The sequence below is a fragment of the Amyelois transitella genome, chromosome 6, assembly GCF_032362555.1.
Source record: "Amyelois transitella isolate CPQ chromosome 6, ilAmyTran1.1, whole genome shotgun sequence".
In the NCBI taxonomy this organism is placed as follows: domain Eukaryota; kingdom Metazoa; phylum Arthropoda; class Insecta; order Lepidoptera; family Pyralidae; genus Amyelois; species Amyelois transitella.
The window spans coordinates 11349597-11367397 of NC_083509.1; the positions used below are offsets into that span (position 1 = coordinate 11349597).

The 17801-nt window shown below is 34.7% G+C and overlaps 4 protein-coding genes across 4 annotated transcripts; 2 read left to right on the forward strand and 2 right to left on the reverse strand.

Annotated features, from left to right (window-relative positions):
- Window positions 1-264: 264 nt before the first annotated feature.
- LOC106132173 (clathrin light chain) lies at window positions 265-3567 on the forward strand. The gene is made up of 5 exons (XM_013331526.2): window positions 265-530; window positions 664-804; window positions 1246-1357; window positions 2532-2720; window positions 3299-3567. The coding sequence occupies exons 1-5, from the start codon at window positions 359-361 to the stop codon at window positions 3303-3305; spliced, it is 621 nt and encodes a 206-aa protein (XP_013186980.1). The 5' UTR covers window positions 265-358; the 3' UTR covers window positions 3306-3567.
- On the reverse strand, window positions 3254-5143 carry LOC106132171 (phosphatidylinositol N-acetylglucosaminyltransferase subunit A). Its single transcript, XM_013331522.2, has 2 exons — window positions 5012-5143; window positions 3254-4888 (listed from the first exon to the last, which is right to left on the reverse strand). The coding sequence occupies exons 1-2, from the start codon at window positions 5024-5026 to the stop codon at window positions 3599-3601; spliced, it is 1305 nt and encodes a 434-aa protein (XP_013186976.1). The 5' UTR covers window positions 5027-5143; the 3' UTR covers window positions 3254-3598.
- A 1274-nt stretch (window positions 5144-6417) lies between these two features.
- On the forward strand, window positions 6418-13493 carry LOC106132169 (alkylated DNA repair protein alkB homolog 8). The gene is made up of 8 exons (XM_013331520.2): window positions 6418-6643; window positions 6763-7003; window positions 8096-8419; window positions 9243-9402; window positions 9788-10055; window positions 10954-11109; window positions 12180-12341; window positions 12694-13493. The coding sequence occupies exons 1-8, from the start codon at window positions 6551-6553 to the stop codon at window positions 13093-13095; spliced, it is 1806 nt and encodes a 601-aa protein (XP_013186974.2). The 5' UTR covers window positions 6418-6550; the 3' UTR covers window positions 13096-13493.
- A 17-nt stretch (window positions 13494-13510) lies between these two features.
- LOC106132170 (TBC1 domain family member 19) lies at window positions 13511-17331 on the reverse strand. Its single transcript, XM_013331521.2, has 10 exons — window positions 17203-17331; window positions 16944-17118; window positions 16761-16848; window positions 16614-16674; window positions 16081-16314; window positions 15724-15861; window positions 15344-15506; window positions 14891-15000; window positions 14320-14411; window positions 13511-14201 (listed from the first exon to the last, which is right to left on the reverse strand). Exons 1-10 carry the CDS (start codon window positions 17275-17277, stop codon window positions 13946-13948), a joined length of 1392 nt encoding a protein of 463 aa, XP_013186975.1. The 5' UTR covers window positions 17278-17331; the 3' UTR covers window positions 13511-13945.
- Window positions 17332-17801: the final 470 nt, after the last annotated feature.

The following is a 17801-nucleotide window of genomic DNA, read 5'->3' on the forward strand; positions in this document are numbered from 1 at the left end:
GATAATGATATTTTTGATGTCATTTACCGCTGTACTCATATAAAGTTACTAGTAAAATTGACGGAAGGGTAATCGATAAGACTGTTTAACGTTAATAAAAAAATAGAAAGGAGAGGGACGCAATGTAATATTGTTAAATACGTTATAAGATTGTATTACTGATATTAGTCATTACTTTTTGAAAATATCGTTCCTTTCAGTATTAATATGGTAACGTTAACAAGCCTTGTTTAAATTAAAAAATAAGTTAAACCTCTCTGGTTTAACCTGTCAAAAGTGTCAAATAAATTGCTGGCTTGTCGTCTGTTAGTGTTGATTAATTTTTTTGTGAATCATCAATTAAATAAATCTATTCGAAATGGATGATTTCGGTGATAACTTTGTGCAACCTGAAGTAGATCCAGCAGCAGAATTTTTAGCTCGCGAACAAAATACGCTAGCGGGACTTGAAGGCGATTTGGAAACTAGCGCTCCGCCCCCTATTGTCTCATCTACATCCGACACCAATGGCATGGTGGATGACTTCGTAGGTGGGAATAAACGTTTGAATTCGTATCAAAAGTCAATTTAGTTAAAAATGTGCCTAACATGGAAGGTACTCAAAGAAAAATCAATAGTTGTCAGCCATTTCATTAACTATAGTTGAGATTATTTTTATTTTAGAAGTCCCTAGTGCTGCAGCATTTGAAGCGAATGGATTACTAGATGAAGATCCTGCACCAACTGTGTTTAGACAAGAGAGGGAAGAGCCAGAGAAGATCAGAATATGGAGAGAGGAACAGAAAAAGCGGCTAGAAGAGAAAGGTAAATAATGTCAGATTTACTGTATTTAGTATTGTTGTAGTCTCTGCCTATCCCTCTGGGGAAAGGTATATATATATATATATATATATATATATATATATATATGTTTATGTAGTACATATGCCACTGGGGTAAGGATGTGGTATTCATTTCAATTGCTGATCAATTTTGCTTGCAAAAAATTCATCCTCTTTAGTATATGAACATACAACTAACAAGTATGGGTGCTTCTATTATTGAAGTTCCCATTCTAAATTAATAATAAAAAGAAATAAAGTTTGTTACTTTGATTAAATGTTTGTTAGGCCTTATCTTTGGACATACAAAACTGATCATGAACATACATTCACTGTTAAAATAGTACATTATTATATTAGTCTTTTTGTGTTTTTATCTTCCTTCATTTACAATAATCTTGAGATTCCTTTTAAAATGTTACAGATGCTGAAGAGGAAAGAAAGAAGGAGGAAATGCTGAAAGTGGCTAAAAAGGAGTTGGAAGACTGGTACAAAACCCACGAGGAGCAAATAGCCAAAACTAAGGCGGCTAATAGGTAAATTCAACAAGCTAACTATATTTACCTAAGTACCTTAATTATGTGCATAAGATTTATTTCGAAAGAAAGCTTTTGGTAATTATCTATAAGATATCTTTAGGAGGGGAATGAGCAGTTGTCTGGTAGCATGTAATGTTTTTACAATGGTAAAACATAACATTATTACATTTTTAGAAACCAGAATAATATATGAGACGATAGAAATTATATATAACATATTATTTGGAGTAAGTGAACCATTGTCGCAGAGGGTAAATGGATTTATATATTTTGTGGAGTATGAGGAGCCTTGATGTCGCAAAGAGTATTACTTTTTGCGAGATGATGAAGATTGCTATGAGGTCGGCATAGTCACACCAAGTGCAGAGCCTTTTTAAAGGAATAGAAAAAAGAAATACATTTTTAGAGTGCCTTCTTCCTTTGTATTATGCATCTAGATCATGTAGATTTGTATCATTAATTTTCTTACATGCTTATAAAACTAATTTTACACTATTTTCTTTTCAAACTCTCAGGGAATCTGCAAAGTGAGTATATTAGATTGTAAACGTGTTTCACTAACAAATTATGTTTTGTTATTTGTTGAGTCTTTTTCTGTTATTACCAGGGATTGTTTAGATCAGATTAATATTTTGTTCAATATTATGTTTCAGTCTAAAATCGCATTTCAAGGTTTTTTATGGGATTAATATTTTCTACAATTATTTAGGTCATATAAATTTTGTAGTTGATTCAAAATCATGGAATGGTAATTAAACATATTTATTTTCGTTATACTTTACGAATAGTTCATTTTGATCAATAAAATTGTTATTTGTCCTAAAATTATGATTAATTGCGGTCAGTTTTGGATGGTTGAGGTTCTTTGTCTGATATAGATACACATAATATAAACACATATTTTAAACACATCACAATAAATTTCCACTTGTCATGAAATCACTATTATCCCTACCTGGCGTTTGTTTCTTCCATTAGGAGAAGGATGACCCAAGGTTGATAAATAGATCTGGTCCACTATTCATTACATCATAAAACTTACAAAATCCATCACTTTAACTCATTTTGGTGGTAAATTAAAATAATAAACTTTCACTGAGGTTTTTAAGAATGTCATGTCAAATTCACTGGCACGGGCTAACCCATCATATAATATAACACCATCACTCAGGAACGCTGAGCGAGCTTTGGCACGTGGTTCGGAAGGCAACGTGGAGGACGGGAACGAGTGGGCGCGAGTCGCCGAGTTGTGCGACTTCGGACCGAGGCGCGGGCGCGACGTCGCTCGTCTGAGATCCATCGTGTTGCAGCTGAAGCAGTCCGGAGTCCAACCTAAGCACCCACCGCGCACTACCAAAGTGTATGTATTCTCAATCAGTTCGTTTCTGGCACATTCAGTATATTTTGTTTTTATAGATATCGAAAAATGCACTTAAAGGAATAGGTACACATTCATTTAGTGAAGCAGAGGCCAGATAGGAGTCACTTTATGCAAAACCTGATTTACCCATCCAGTTCCTGGTCTCTCTAAAGAAGTGAGGATGTAACCGGGACTTATGCCAGGACGAAGAAAAAGGATTCCTCTGTATGAGTTAGTAGTCTTAGCTAGCAGCCAATCCTAAATGTTACTGCAGCATGTAAAATATTACATAATATGCTGTTGTTATGTCCCAGGGCATTGAAGTCCAAAGCAGAGAGTATGATCTGGAATATGCTATGATGATAGTACCACTGTAATTGATACAGTGGTACTAAGAAAAAAAATCTAAAAAGAATCTTAATTATTGAATTGTGGTCTTGCTGCCTTGATGAAAATTTGTCAGATTGTAAAATAAACAATGGTCAATAATTCCAAAGGTCAGGGATGATTTTTTTGTAAACTTCAACTATTCAAGCTGTTTATTTTAAAAAAATAAAAAAATTGTTTTCTTATTACAGAGCATAAATGAAGACTTTGGAAGGCAGTCGTTTCTCAGCCATTTGTGCAATGTCTGAAGTTAAATCATAAAACAAAAGATTATAAATAAGCATATAAAAATATAGCCTTGTTCAATATTGGAATGTACCCGCTACATCTATGGAAAGTTATTTATTAAATTGATTATTTTGTATTTAAATATTGTTAAATGCCTATTATTAAGACTAGTTCGAATTTTTGTTTTGTAATTTGAACATAGTATTACAATAAATATCATTCCAAAATTTTATTTTTTTCTAATTTTCAATATAATGTCCTAGCTATAATTGTAAATTCCTTGCTATGTCTATATTCTTCCGTTTATGAATCTTCTCTATGAGTTGTAACAACAAATACACCAAGCTTATGACTAGTAACCATGGCCAAACGCCACAATTCAGGTAACTGCGTAGCTGCTGCCCTAACGGCTTATTTTTATTTCGTATTATCTTATTATACACCACTTCAGTTCTCCTCGTCACATCCATCCAATTGTACATTGTTTTAACTTTTCTGTTGCACACAAAAGGACATAGCATTCTTCCAGCACTCAAATCTTGCATGGCTTGTTCAATACCTTCCACCAAACTACCCACGTTTGGCTCTGTCAGGTAGATCATGTTGTCGGGCAACACTTCAGGAATACCGCCAACTTTAGTAGATACCACTTTCAAACCACAAGAAGCAGCCTCAACAATGGCCATGCAGTAAGCTTCTGTCAATGAAGTATTTAAGAAAATGTCACCTTTCACTAAAACATTCCTCACTTCAGAATGCTTGAGACTCCCAAGTAATGTGACACAGTGCTGAAAACCCATTCTTTCTCTAACCTCTTGTAAAAGCCACATCTTTGGACCATCCCCTCCAATAATAAATCTCAACTTGGGATATCTGGGACACATTTCAGCAATAATTGCAGCCATCAAATCCACACCCTTCCTATAAACTAATCTTGACACAATGACTATTGTTATCACATTTGGGTCTCTTTGGCTTGGATCTGGAGTAAAATTATATGCATCAACTGCATTGGGAATTACCGAAACCTTATGAGCCTTCACTTTGGCTCTCATTACAGTATTCTCTTTACCAGTGTGTGAAACACATATACAATGGTCACATTCACACAAACACATCTGTAAATACTTGTTGGTCAATACTGCAGAGGTATCAGCAAATCCAAATAAGCTGTGGTCTGTGAAAACAGTTTTCAGACCCATTAGTTTACCTATAATTGACACTTCATGACCCATAACACTGAATGCAGAATGACCGTGAATTATTTCTATACATTCTCGTATCAGAATGTATCTGACTAAAGCAACATGGGCTATCATGGTTGGAAGCACACATTGGGCGTACATCACCGTCACAGGTAAGTAGTAAACTTTAAGCCCTCCAGTGAGGTAGCGAATGCCCACCCTCTCTCCGTACGAATGCGTGATCACTATAACTTTGTGCCCTCTTTTTATCAAACATTGCGAAAGGTTGTATATATGCTCTTCGACTCCGCCTGTGTTAGGGTAAAAAAAATCTGAAGCCATGCAGATAACATGGCGCTTTCGCGATTCCTGAAAACAATACACCAGCAAATTAGAATCAAATCAAATTCAAATAAGAAAATATTATCTTCAGTTACAAACAGTACAAAAGTATTATATCTTCAAAGTTAATATTTCTTATTTAGTTCATACCGTTTGGGCACTCATTTATTTTAAAAGAAGTTTACTAATGAATCATAAAAATGATATCGGACAACTTTATCAATAATTCAACATATTAATTTCTTAGAAATCGCACTTGGCACTCAAATCGGGAGATAAAATCAAAATTGTCAAAAAGTTGTTTTATTTTCACGACGTGACAAATAACTTTTGACGTGTTTCGACGCTACTAAGGCTACAAATCTGTGACCATCAGAAGAATGTAAAAAAAAAGGCAAAGTCAAAAAGTGAGGTTAGTTGTAGGGATGTGACATTGCTGATAAAAAATCGATTTTTATATAATCGATTTATTTTTTAAGTATGAAAAATCGATTAACAAATAATCGATTTTTCTTAAGAAAATAATCGATTTTATTATATTGATCGATTTTTTCCAAATTTTTCAATTTATGTCAAAATAAACGCCATATACATTATATCAATAGATTTATTCATTAAAAATAAACAACAGAATCAGTAAGTTCTTATACAGGGTGACATTTAATTTAACTGCATAAATTTAACTGTTAAGTGTACTCATCTAAAGGATATTTAAAAACGTAAAAAGAAAAAAATATCGGTTCATATTTCAGAAAGTACGAAAAAAAATAAAAGTATCAAAATCCACGATCCTAAATACGTAATATCACCCCGGCCGGCGGAAAAGCGACGCGTAAGATTCAGAGGTCAATGACACAATGCATTCAGCTGAGCGATCTCGACAACTCTGTACTTTACTTGATCTTGATACTAGAAAAATAATTTATTTTTCAGACATTAATTTACAAGTTTAGTTTTAAATTATTTTTGTAGTATTGGTCTTAATAAAGCGTGTGACGTAGTTTTTGAGGGTTTTTTAAATGTGAAAATTATGAAGTTTAATTTAAATAAAAATAGGCTCAAACGGCTCAGAAGCATGGGTATAGTCTATGTTTAAAAGGATGCAGTTGTTTTAAATGTCACCCGGTATAATCAACACAAATTAAAGTTTATAACAATCAAGTTTGAAAAATGAAGTTTCAGCAACGAATAATGAATAAAATATCAACTGAATGTCGGTAAAATACTGTTCATCGACTAATTCCATCTAGAGAATGTTTGATTAAATTAATCATCTAAACTGTTTTAAGAGCACAGAAAGAATGCACAGATGGCGTTAATGTAATATTATGGAGCTATGATAGTATTCTTTGGCAGTTCGCGTTCCGGGCTCAAAGCCAGAAGACAAAAACAATTTCGGAGTGCATTTATTGGATGATTATAAAAATCGATTTTTAATCGATTATTAATTTTAAAAAAATCAAGTATAAAAATCGATTTTTACTTTAAAAAAAATCGATTTTAATCGATTTTTTCCATAATCGATTTTTTTTTCACATTCCTAGTTAGTTGTAAGTTTTTATCAAGTTTTTTTAATAGGTTATGTTTACACTTTTGTGTTCACCTACGTTTTGGTTGTGCTCATAATAAAGCACTAATTATTATTATTTAGCAAGCAATCAAATTATACATAATATAGATTTTTACATTATGGACCACAAGAAAATAGATCGAAAGAGGAAAAGATTTGCAGCTCGCTTAAAAAGTAGTAAGCAAATAACTTGTACTGATGTGCCTGGAGTTGTAAGTTTTCATAATATTTAGAATTAGCATCAAGGCTTAGCCTGAATCCGGCGGTGCTGCCTATGTATTTTTTTTACATTTACATCAAAAATTAAGCTCTTTCTCTCTTATGCTTTCAGAATGTAGTTCTATGCAATGCCGGTCAGGCAACTGGTTTTGATAAAACCGCAGTCATGGGCCTCATCAAGAACTTATCAACCGATATTCCTATTCCTAAGTTTATTGCAGAGAAAGGAGAGTCATATTCATTTCTTATCTTCAATAATTTAAATGATGCCCAGTTGTTTTTTGAAACATATAACGGCCAGTTGGATTTTGATGCTAGTGGCACTCCATTGTATATGAATTTTGTTGAGAGTGGTATGTATAAATTTTATATACATACAAATATATAGTCACATCTATATCCCTTGTGGGGTAGACAAAGCCAGCAGTCTTGAAAAGACCATAAAGTCAAATTCAGTGAGGCAAAAACAATAAATGGCTTTATAAGTTTTATATTGTAAGGTGAATGAAAAGATGCATTGAAAGTTTTAGTTTTCTTATGACAGATCTATCTTTTTATAATGCAATATTAAAAAATTAAGTCAGTCCTGTCCTGTCCAGTTCTAAAAATATTAATTATGGTAATAAATAAGGGTTAGAGTTTAATTTACCTAAGTCAATATAAGGATAACCCTAAGATATTTGCCAATTCTTTTAACTGCATGATGCTTTTATTGACATAATCAGTTCTACATTCATACATGTTTTTTAATGTAGACAATGTACATTCGTCCGCGATTTAGATTTAAGTTGTAAATTGACGTCCTATGAAAATGCTGCAGTGTAATTTGTTCCGCCGCTTCTTCCACACATGCGCTTTGGAAGCGGTAGTAGTTATAATTAGATTTATGTGACATCAATAAGTGATACCTTGTATCCAATTTTGAAAATATATTCTATTCTATTCATGCAAGTTACCTTGATTTCAACCCCTAATTTTAAAAGCTACGTAGTCAGAAATAACCAATATCAGGATGAATATAAGACAAAAAACAAGCTGATATATGAGTGATCCCTTGGTATGATTCCAGCAGGTTTTGCATAAAAGCGAAGTAATCTATCCCTATAAATTTAATCATATTTACAATATTCTATATTAAACTTTAGACACATAAGAACAATGGGTTCTCCAAACAAGTATTTATACTCAAATAGATTATACTCAATGTGATACTGTTAGAAAGTTAAACAAGCTATTATTTATTTATATTATCCACATTATTAATAAAAAAACAGGATTGGTATTTTAGTAATGAATAATTTAAAAAACTACTGGACTGATTTTCACGAAATTTAGCACTGATATATGTAGAATTGACCTTTGCGAGTCTCATAGGCAATTTATCTGAAATTTCCCGCAGGAGCAAGCATGCAAGCAAGTAAACTCAAAATATGATCATATTTCAGTTCCAAATAATGAGATAATATGCTACCATGATGATCCCAAAGGTCTCACCATACTAGAAGACTTTATAACCTTGGAAGAAGAACAGATATTCCTCCAGCTCTTCGATTGGCCTGATGATGAAGACTCTATTAATTTAAAGAATCGTCAAGTGAAGCATTACGGATATGAGTTCCGATACGGCAGTAATGATGTTGATTTGAGTAGCCCGCTTGATGAGAGGATACCGAAAGAGTGTGACGCGTTGTTTAGTAGGCTAAAAGAGCGTGGGTTCGATTTTGGGGAGCCTGATCAGTTGACTGTCAACAAATACAAGCCTGGACAAGGTGAGGTACATTGAGATTGATTTTTTTATTTTCAACTAGAGGCCGCCCGCGACTTCGTCCGCATGGAAACCCTATCAATCCCGCGGGAACTCTGGGATAAAAAGTAGCCTATGTGTTATTCTGGCTCTTCAGCTACCTACATACCAAATTTCATGGTAATCGGTTCAGTAGTTTTTGCGTGAAAGAGTAACAAACATCCATACAAACTTTCGCCTTTATAATAGTAGTAGGATGTATGACCACTCTCTCTCATTCTTGTATGTTCAGTCCTATAGTATGAGGATATATTGTCACTGATGCACTACAGAAAATATGAACTCTAGAATTGTAAGTACAGTGGGCCTAGGAGATATCTGGGCTTTAATAGGTGGTTGAGAAGTGGTATATCTATCTCTTGAGCTCACTGTACACCCAACAAAATATTCTTGCATACTATTAAGTTGGCAGATGATCACAGATCCTGTTATAAGTATTATGCAATATAATACAGATGTTATTTGATCCCAAAGCACTCATTGAATTAGTAGAAAAATAAACATACGTGCCTATGGTTCCCGGCACCAAATAGAAAAAAGAATAGGACCACTCCATCACTCTCCCATGGATGTCGTAAAAGGCGACTAAGGGGTAGGCTTATAAACTTGAAATTCTTTGTTTAGGCGATGGGCTAGCAACCCGTCACTATTAGAATCTCAATTCTATCTTAAAGCCAAATAGCTGAACATGGCCTATCTGTCTTGACAAGATTGTTGGCTCTGTCTACCCCGCAAGGGATATAGACGTGATTATATGTATGTATGTATGTATAAACATACTTGCGTAGGTATCCCGGCTCACGTGGACAGACATAGTCCATTTGGAGACACCATACTCTCTCTGTCTCTTGGTTCCGATGTGGTGATGGACTGGAGACATCACTCCGGGATAAGTGTACCCGTTCTGGTGAAGAGAAGGTCCATGCTTATCATGCAGGCTGAAGCTAGGTATGTCTGACAATACAAATATCATCAGCTGTTGTTCTAATACAAAAAGTAATGACAGGAGAGAGGCACTTAGTGTAATATATTTTTTTCAAAAGCAGAGACAACTATTTAATATTATTTTAAAATTACGATATTAAACATGGGTCGTATTGTACTTACTTATAAGCAGTGCCGTGTGGTTCCCGACACCAATAGAAAAAAGAATAGGACCACTCCATCTCTTTCCCATGGATGTCGTAAAAGGCGACTAAAGGATAGGCTTATAACATTATATATTATATTATATTATATTATAGCTTATATATAAGTACTCGGGATTCTTCTTTTAGGGGTAGGCTAACAACCTGTCACGATTTTGAATTGAATATTATGTTCACATTTTCAGATATGACTGGCAACACAGCATACAGCCGAGAACACACGATCCCATCATCGAAACTAGAAAATTACAAAACGTGAACACTGAGAGTGACATCAAAGTTATCACCGATGATACATTAGCCCGGGAAACCAGAATATCTTTGACCTTCCGCTGGACTAGAACGGGGCCGTGTGAATGCGCCTTTACAAAGTTGTGCGATAGGGAGAATGAACAGCCCAACGAAATTGATAATGAATTGGCAGCTAATTTAGAAGAATTACATGTTCATCAGGTGATTAATGTTAATTTTATACTTACACATACATATATATGGTCACGTCTATATCCCTTGCGGGGTAGACAGAGCCAATAGTCTTGAAAAGACTGATAGGCCACGTTCAGCTATTTGGCTTAATGATAGAATTGAGATTCAAATAGTGATAGGTTGCTAGCCCATCGCCTAAAAAAAGAGTCCCAAGTTTGTAAGCCTATCCCTTTTACGACATCCATGGGAACGAGATGGAGTGGTATACTTAAACACATACATATTGTCACGTCTATATTTTTCACGCCATTAAGTATTTGCTAGACTTTTGGCCCGTAATAAAGGCGTTATTATGAGTAAGACTTATACTTAATAGCGCCTTTATCCCTTACGGGCGTAACTATATACTAACACTGTAAGTACCTACACAGGGTTCTTTGAATCTCAATTCTTTTCAGTCTTTGCTTTTCAGACTTTTGGCCCGTAAAGTACTTACATTAAGTATATAATTTGGTCCTATGGATCGTACGCACTTTAAGCACCAACATCTGTGGAGTTATTTTCAAGATATTAATTAAAAATGTAAGTATCTATACAAATATTATAAAGCTGAAGAGTTTGTTTGTTTGTTTGAACGCGCTAATCTTAGGAGCTACTGGTTCGAATTGAATTTTTTTTTGTGTTGAATAGACCATTTATCGGGGAAGGCTTTAGGCTATATAGGAAATATCATGCTGCAACTATAAGGAGCGAAGAAATAATGGAAAATTTGAAAAAAAAACCGAGGAGAATTATTCATCCTTGAGGGCTTCAATGATGCCCAAAATAACTATATCACGCGGACGAAGTCGCTGGCACAGCTGGTATATAATATGACTGTAGTAGGTACAGAAAAATGTTTCATCACACATCCATGCTTTTTCAGGTGTACGAACAAATCGCAGGGCACTTCAGTACGACGAGACACAAGCCTTGGCCGAGGGTAGTTCAATTCATGCAGAACGTGCTCTCCGGAGCCGTGGTGGTAGACCTCGGAGCTGGCAACGGGAAGAACGTGTTGATAAGGAACGACATCATGCAGGTAAGTTTTGTACATACATATAATCACGTCTATATCCCTTGCGGGGTAGACAGAGCCAACAGTCTTGTAAAGACTGATAGGCCACGTTCAGCTGTTTGGTTTAATGATAGAATTGAGATTCAAATAGTGACAGGTTGCTAGCCCATCGCCTAAAAAAGAATCCCGAGTATGTAAGCCTATCCCTTAGTCGCCTTTTACGACATCCATGGGAATGAGATGGAGTGGTCCCATTCTTTTTTGTATTGGTGCCGGGAACCACACGGCACGGTAAGTTTTATTTTGACAATATTTTCAAAATTTTATATTCTTATTACTAATTGAAAATAAAATATTCATAATTTTTGAACTTACACTAAATATTATTCATGTTACACATGTGGCAAGTGGAAAGAGGTAGTCTCTGCCTACCCCTCCGGGAAAGGCGTGATTTTATGTATGTATGTATGTATTATTCATGTTTTCAACTAAGAATTTGAGTATGTGGTGTTTACCTGAAATGGTTTGCACGTTTAGCAATTAAATTAACATATGTATTAGATTGTATATCATGTTTCAATGTAGCAAACAATGGTAGACCAAATAAATAAAATAAAGTTGCCGTGTGGTTGCCGGCACTCGAGAATATGACCACCCGATATCTTTCCCGTGGATGTCGTGTAAAGCGACTAAGGGCTAATGAACTTGGGATTCTTCTTGTTGGCGATGGACTAGCAACGTTTCATTATTTGTATTGTATGTTAGTAAAAGATGTAATCTCTGCCTACCCCTCTGGGATATTTTCTGTACGTATAGTATGGGCTATCCGGAAGTGATGAAAGTATGAGACTAAAACTGACATACATACATCACGTCTATATTCCGTGCGGGGTAGACAGAGTGAACAGTCTAATAAAGACTGAAAGGCTATGTTCAGGTGTCCATACACATGGCTTTATGATGGAATTGAGATTTAAATAGTAACAAGTTTCTATCCCATCACCTTCAAGTTTACAAGCCTATCCCTTAGTCGCTTTTTACGCAGTAATTTCAGTTATTACATACAATAAATAATAAAATGTGTACTATTTTAGATAGCGTGCGAACGCAGCAGTGGTCTCGTCTCAGAATGTAAGCTAGTTGCATGCAACATGTCGGCGGACAGCGTGAGACTCGACATGTTGCAAGCGCCGCTGCGTGACGGTTGCGCCGATGTGGCACTGTGCATAGCCGTTATACATCACTTTAGTAGTCACGTGAGTCTTCTCCTATGCATGTATTTTTTTGTTTTCGGTAAGCTAAAAGAAAAAACCAGTTCGCTGGTTCATATCCGTCTTGAAGGACCAATAAGGAGAATTTTTGGAATTGAGATTCAAATAGTGATAGATTGCTAACCAAGTTTATGCGTCTATCCCTTATTCGCCTTTTACGAAATCCATGGTAAAAATATGGAGCACGGCACCAAATTATATTTCTGCCGAAACTACAGGCATTCTTCCACTAGGTGTGTTCCTTTCATCCAGTGATTTCAGACTGTGTTATCATAAGCTATTGAATTGAAAATAACAAATACAATTGAAAATTATATTTTTCATATTTGTTCTACAGGCACGGAGATTGCAAGCCATATCAACGATAGCCAGAATACTTCGCAGCGGTGGTCTCGCTTTGATAACCGTCTGGGCCAAAGACCAAAGCAAATCTAACTACCTTTGTAAGACGAAACAAAATGTCGGCCCCAACGAAAACCATCTTACTGTCGGCGGCCTAAGCTTACCCGTCCACGAAAACAGAACCCAGTTCCAACATAACGACCTTTTAGTGCCGTGGAAACTAAGAAAAGTTAATGAAAACAAATTATCCGACAACCCAGAAGACACCCTCTTGAGATATTACCATGTGTTCGAAGAGGGTGAACTTGAAAATCTCTGTCGAGAATCTTGCGAGTTTGATGTTCAAAGTAGTTACTACGAAGAAGGGAATTGGTGCGTCATGTGTAAGAAAATATAGACTTGCTAACGTAACAGAGTTGTACTTTATTTTTCTTTTTAAATACATTTGTTCTACAAAATGAAATAAAAAAAGACTATAAAAACTATACAAAACAATGTAAACAACAAATATTTTGATTGCACAGACGCGTTTTGTACTAATTTGTTCTGTTTGGATTTTCTTGTACTGTTGCAAAGTGATTCTTATTGTATAAGTGATAAGGTTCTATGTTAGATATTGGGAGGTTTTTGTAATATATATATTTGGCAGTGTAAAATATAATCCATAATTTAATTTTAATGCTATATCTACTAACAGACAATTATTTTACAAAACAGTAACAAAACGAAATAACATTCATAATACGAATTCATAGGAAATCTAATTCGAAAAGGCTGTGAAAAATATACACCAATCATTTATATTTATATTGTTGAAATATATTTTTTTTAAATCCGAAAATATCGTGTTTCATAATTTTATCTAAAGCCCGTCTCGGCTTATATCTCTAGTGTCTTCATATATATGTGTTACTACTGGCAATAAAATTTGTTGTAACAAGAGCAAGAGAGGTTATGAAATGGTAGAATTTTGATATCATGCCAGTTGAAAATCAAAAGCTTGCGTGCATAACCCTATACCAACTTGCGTCATGCTAAATTTGACCTTACTGATTTTGTTTAGTGTCCATTTTTAATTGGACACGTAAACTACTTACATCACAATTAAATCCAATTAAGAGATGTGTCAATCGGCCATTTTGTATGCCATCCCTGTCTTACGTACTGAGTAAGTAAGAGAGGTCCGATAGAAAATAGCAGTTTGACAGATCAGTTCGATAGTACAAATTATTTAAATCAATCTTACTTTAGGCCTTCATTAGAGCCAACTGTAGCAATGGAATAACAGAAACTGTAGACAGATCTGCTAACACGGCATCTACGTTCTGTATCGTATTCACTTGGAATATGTTTTCTTTTCTAAAACTTAATATGGATATAGCTAAAAGAGGTAGTATTTCGAGGCAATCGTAGCCAAGTATGGCGTCCCAGAGAAGGAGGAGCTGGTCGGGAGGCAGGTGACCGCTGAACGCACGCATCAACCATTTGAACACCACTCTGATGCTGTAACAATATGTTTTCGGAATATTTTATATTATCTCGAATATGACTAGTTCCATGATGAGACTGTCTATTGTGTATTAGAATCATCACGCCTGATTAGTAGCATTTGATTACTTACGGATTGATGTTGATATTTCTGAAATGTATCCACAACAGTGGTTCATGCGCTTCCAACAGCCTCTCATATAGCAGACATAATGATACAATACCCTGAAAAATATTGAACATTTAATGCATAACATTAATGTTTTAAATAAATACGTAATGAGTAGGTACATACTTTCCAATTATCGCTCTTTATTATTATTAGTGTACCTACCCTAAGTAAAGGTTGATATTCATTTTGACGAAAAATAAAGAATTCCTAGGTAGTTCGCATCACGTTTTCGGTGGTTGGACAATCTTTACACAAGCAAGTATAGGTATGTATAATACATTAGATGCTCGTTCTTTTTAAAATTTTCATAGTTTTCATTTAGAATGCCTAATTACCTATATAAGCCTATTTTAGTCAGGGGAACGGATGAGATAAACATTTTAATTTGGCGGGAAGGTCTAATCTCCTTTAGTGTTGTAACTGTGCCTCTTATCTAAATTGAATTAAACTATAATCGATAAAAAAATAAAATTACGTGAATTTTACGCTTTAACTTCTCAACCTTGAATATTATACAAATTATTAATTTTACCTGTGGATGCGTCGAAATGTAATGAAGTCTGTGCCAATAACGGATGTAAAACGCTCTAAATGTGTAGTAAAGTTGTACTGGATCGTCGTACAAATAACAAAATGGGGTCGCTGGAAAGAAAGTTCAATATTATTATATTTTGTCGGAGTTATTCAAAGCATAACAATTCGGTTAATCCTTATTAATAAGATATCAGTTCCTTTCATGACATGTGGTTCCTATCTAACACTGTAATAGAACCCAAATCTCTATAAATGCTGGAAAAGTTAAAGCACTAAACCCGGTAAGAGTAACGAAGGTCGAAATGAAGAAACTTTTGTATGGCGCAACCGTGTTATTCCAAGGATCATGCAAAAGATATCTCCCAATGTCAATGCGGCAACGGGTTGCCGCAAAATCAACTTTTTATATAGTTACAACGGAAATCCCTGGAAATTTTATTAAACGCCTTACCATACATAGTGAACCCGTGAAATGGTATAATTCCGCTAGGCGGGAACACTGTTATGCTGTCCACCGAAGTTTGCTTGCCTTTTATCGTCACATTCAGTGGATTACCGATGCTGCCTCTCAAATGTTGCATCACTTCGCAGTCTCGCGAGAAACACAACATTACCTGAAATTTGTTCATATTAAATGTGAACGACCTATACTTACAGGTACTGTTATAAACTGTCGGATAAGCAACTTATTGAATTGATCACATATAAAATTTTATGAAGACAAATCTAAACGAAGAAACCAATTGGATTTTTTTTAACTTCTGTTTAATTAAATTTTATTGTTCGATTCTTGAAATGAAATAAACCAAATCGAATAAAGAAAAAACGTACTTGATATAAAAGGTCTTCAAAAACAAAATACTGGTCGTCGTTGGAAGCTGTTAACTGTACGTCTTTGAATATCAGCTTGTCTATCATGAGGTCCACTTCCAATACGCTCTTCTTAAGCTGATTAAAGTACGATGTATGCTAAACAGAATTTTTGTTAAATTTTGACACAATTTTTATCACACAAGTTTGTCTGTATGAGTGAGTGCGAGTCTCGGGTCAGAGTATTTATTTAGTAGGAGCTATCCATAACTATGCCCAAAAGAAAACCTATTTCAAGCCATCTAAAATTCATTTTAAAAATGTCTCATCTACATAAGCGTGTAACATGTAAGTATACCTCTAGTAAATAATTATCACCTGTGGTTTAATCTCAGCGCCAAGTACTTGTGACCAAAGTTTAGCTCGTAGGCACTGAGGGCTGCCTTTTTTAAGGTACTCCTGTACAACAGGCGCATACCCCAGCGCCGCCACTCTCTCCCCTAATCCCACGCGCTCCGCCTCCAGCGTGGCGAAGCCCGGCACCAGGCTGGGCGTGTTGGGGTTCACGCCTAGAAGCGGCTCGCCATTCGCCCATTCCACGTAAATTTTGCGCTGTAAATGAGGATATTGAGTCGATGGATTGGAACGATAAAAAATAACGACTACTTTTCGCTCCCTGATTTGTTTTAAGAATCGCTGCACAAATTATGGTAAACTAAAATATTTATAAAAACGCAGGTATAATAAGTATATCCATATGTACGTACCATGATTTAAAAAATTACAAAAGTTTACAAAAATTACGATATTGATAGTCTGCGTGCCATAGATTTAGTCGGCGTTAAATTGAAGACTTTGCCTTCGAGCCGGATAAGTATTTTATAAAGTTTAAGTATGATTTATTAACTTACCAACTGATCTAAGGTTTTGACTTGTATTGGCAAATGAGCAAACTCCCATTTAGGCTCATCTCTGAAACATATTTTTTTATAATAAGATATTTCTTTTTCTACGAAACTAACGATTAAAACTAGTTATGTAAATAAAATATTACATACTCTCTTGTAAAAGGTACGTAGCCAGACATAGTGAGTAATACTTCTAAAAAATCTTTAGGAGCATATACAGGTCTGTATTTTGTTAAATCTGAAAAAGCATACAAAAAGTGTTAAGTCACCAAATTAAATATTTTAACTATGATCTTCTGTTACTCTTACCCTTCGAGAATCAATCTATCTTACCTAAACCGTAAGTGCTAAGTTCATTCCATTTATCGGTGAGTTCCTCTTGTTCCTGTTGAGATCGTATTTTTGCTAACGATGTTTCTAAGTCCGAGCACATTGAATTTAACGATTTGTGTATTCTTTTTTCCCATTGCGTGCTAGCTTTCATCAAAGAAGTCATTGGATCCAATTTCTGAAAAACGTATATATATATTTAATTCTTTTCTCAATTTTAAATAGGTATATATAAAAATGAGTTCCGTAGGTCCAGTCTTACATTTTGTTTAGTTTGCGTCCGTACCCAGTGAAACACAGTATTTCTAAGTTTTGTGTCTAAGCCTTTTTCTTTCATTGCTTGATGTAAAGATTGTTTGAAATCTTCTTTTCTAACATTCGGAGAAGAAACTAATTTCTGTTGGTAAGGAAATATTTAAAAGTATTTATTGTAATATATGATATGTATAATATACATAATAACATCGTAAGAACAACATCTACTTAATAAAATAATAAATCGAAAAGTGATGATTACCTGGACATCACTATAAAATGATTTATAAATTGATAAATTCTTTATTTCTTCGGCTAATTTTAAAGCTGTGTGATGGATTGCGTCTTCTTTTATATTATCCATATTGATTAGTTAAAAAAAATATAATATAATTTGGTTAATAAAGAAACAGGCGAGACTATGTTTACTTTTTTTTTGAGAAATCATAATTACTTCAGTCAAAATTCAGGATGCGGTTGCTAAGTAACTAAATAAATCTATCTGTTCGGTAATGCTCAACCATGATGAAATTCATCTTATTAAACATAAATAAAGTTTTATGAACTGAATAATAAATCATAAATATTAAATTATTAAAAATAACC

What these genes read in the sequence shown, in the direction of transcription:
- LOC106132173 (XM_013331526.2), top strand. Translation starts at nt 359, where the DNA reads ATGGATGATTTCGGTGATAACTTTGTGCAACCTGAAGTAGATCCAGCA. An exon ending in AAAGCGGCTAGAAGAGAAAG is followed by an intron (nt 805 to 1,245) that starts GTAAATAATGTC and finishes AAAATGTTACAG; the next exon opens with ATGCTGAAGAGGAAAGAAAG. An exon ending in AAAACTAAGGCGGCTAATAG is followed by an intron (nt 1,358 to 2,531) that starts GTAAATTCAACA and finishes ACCATCACTCAG; the next exon opens with GAACGCTGAGCGAGCTTTGG.
- LOC106132169 (XM_013331520.2), top strand. Translation starts at nt 6,551, where the DNA reads ATGGACCACAAGAAAATAGATCGAAAGAGGAAAAGATTTGCAGCTCGC. An exon ending in ATCATGCAGGCTGAAGCTAG is followed by an intron (nt 9,403 to 9,787) that starts GTATGTCTGACA and finishes TCACATTTTCAG; the next exon opens with ATATGACTGGCAACACAGCA. An exon ending in AAGAATTACATGTTCATCAG is followed by an intron (nt 10,056 to 10,953) that starts GTGATTAATGTT and finishes ATGCTTTTTCAG; the next exon opens with GTGTACGAACAAATCGCAGG.
- LOC106132170 (XM_013331521.2), bottom strand. Translation starts at nt 17,277, where the DNA reads ATGAAAGAAAAAGGCTTAGACACAAAACTTAGAAATACTGTGTTTCAC. An exon ending in ACTTAGCACTTACGGTTTAG is followed by an intron (nt 16,849 to 16,943) that starts GTAAGATAGATT and finishes ATGCTTTTTCAG; the next exon opens with ATTTAACAAAATACAGACCT. An exon ending in TCAAAACCTTAGATCAGTTG is followed by an intron (nt 16,315 to 16,613) that starts GTAAGTTAATAA and finishes CCTCATTTACAG; the next exon opens with CGCAAAATTTACGTGGAATG.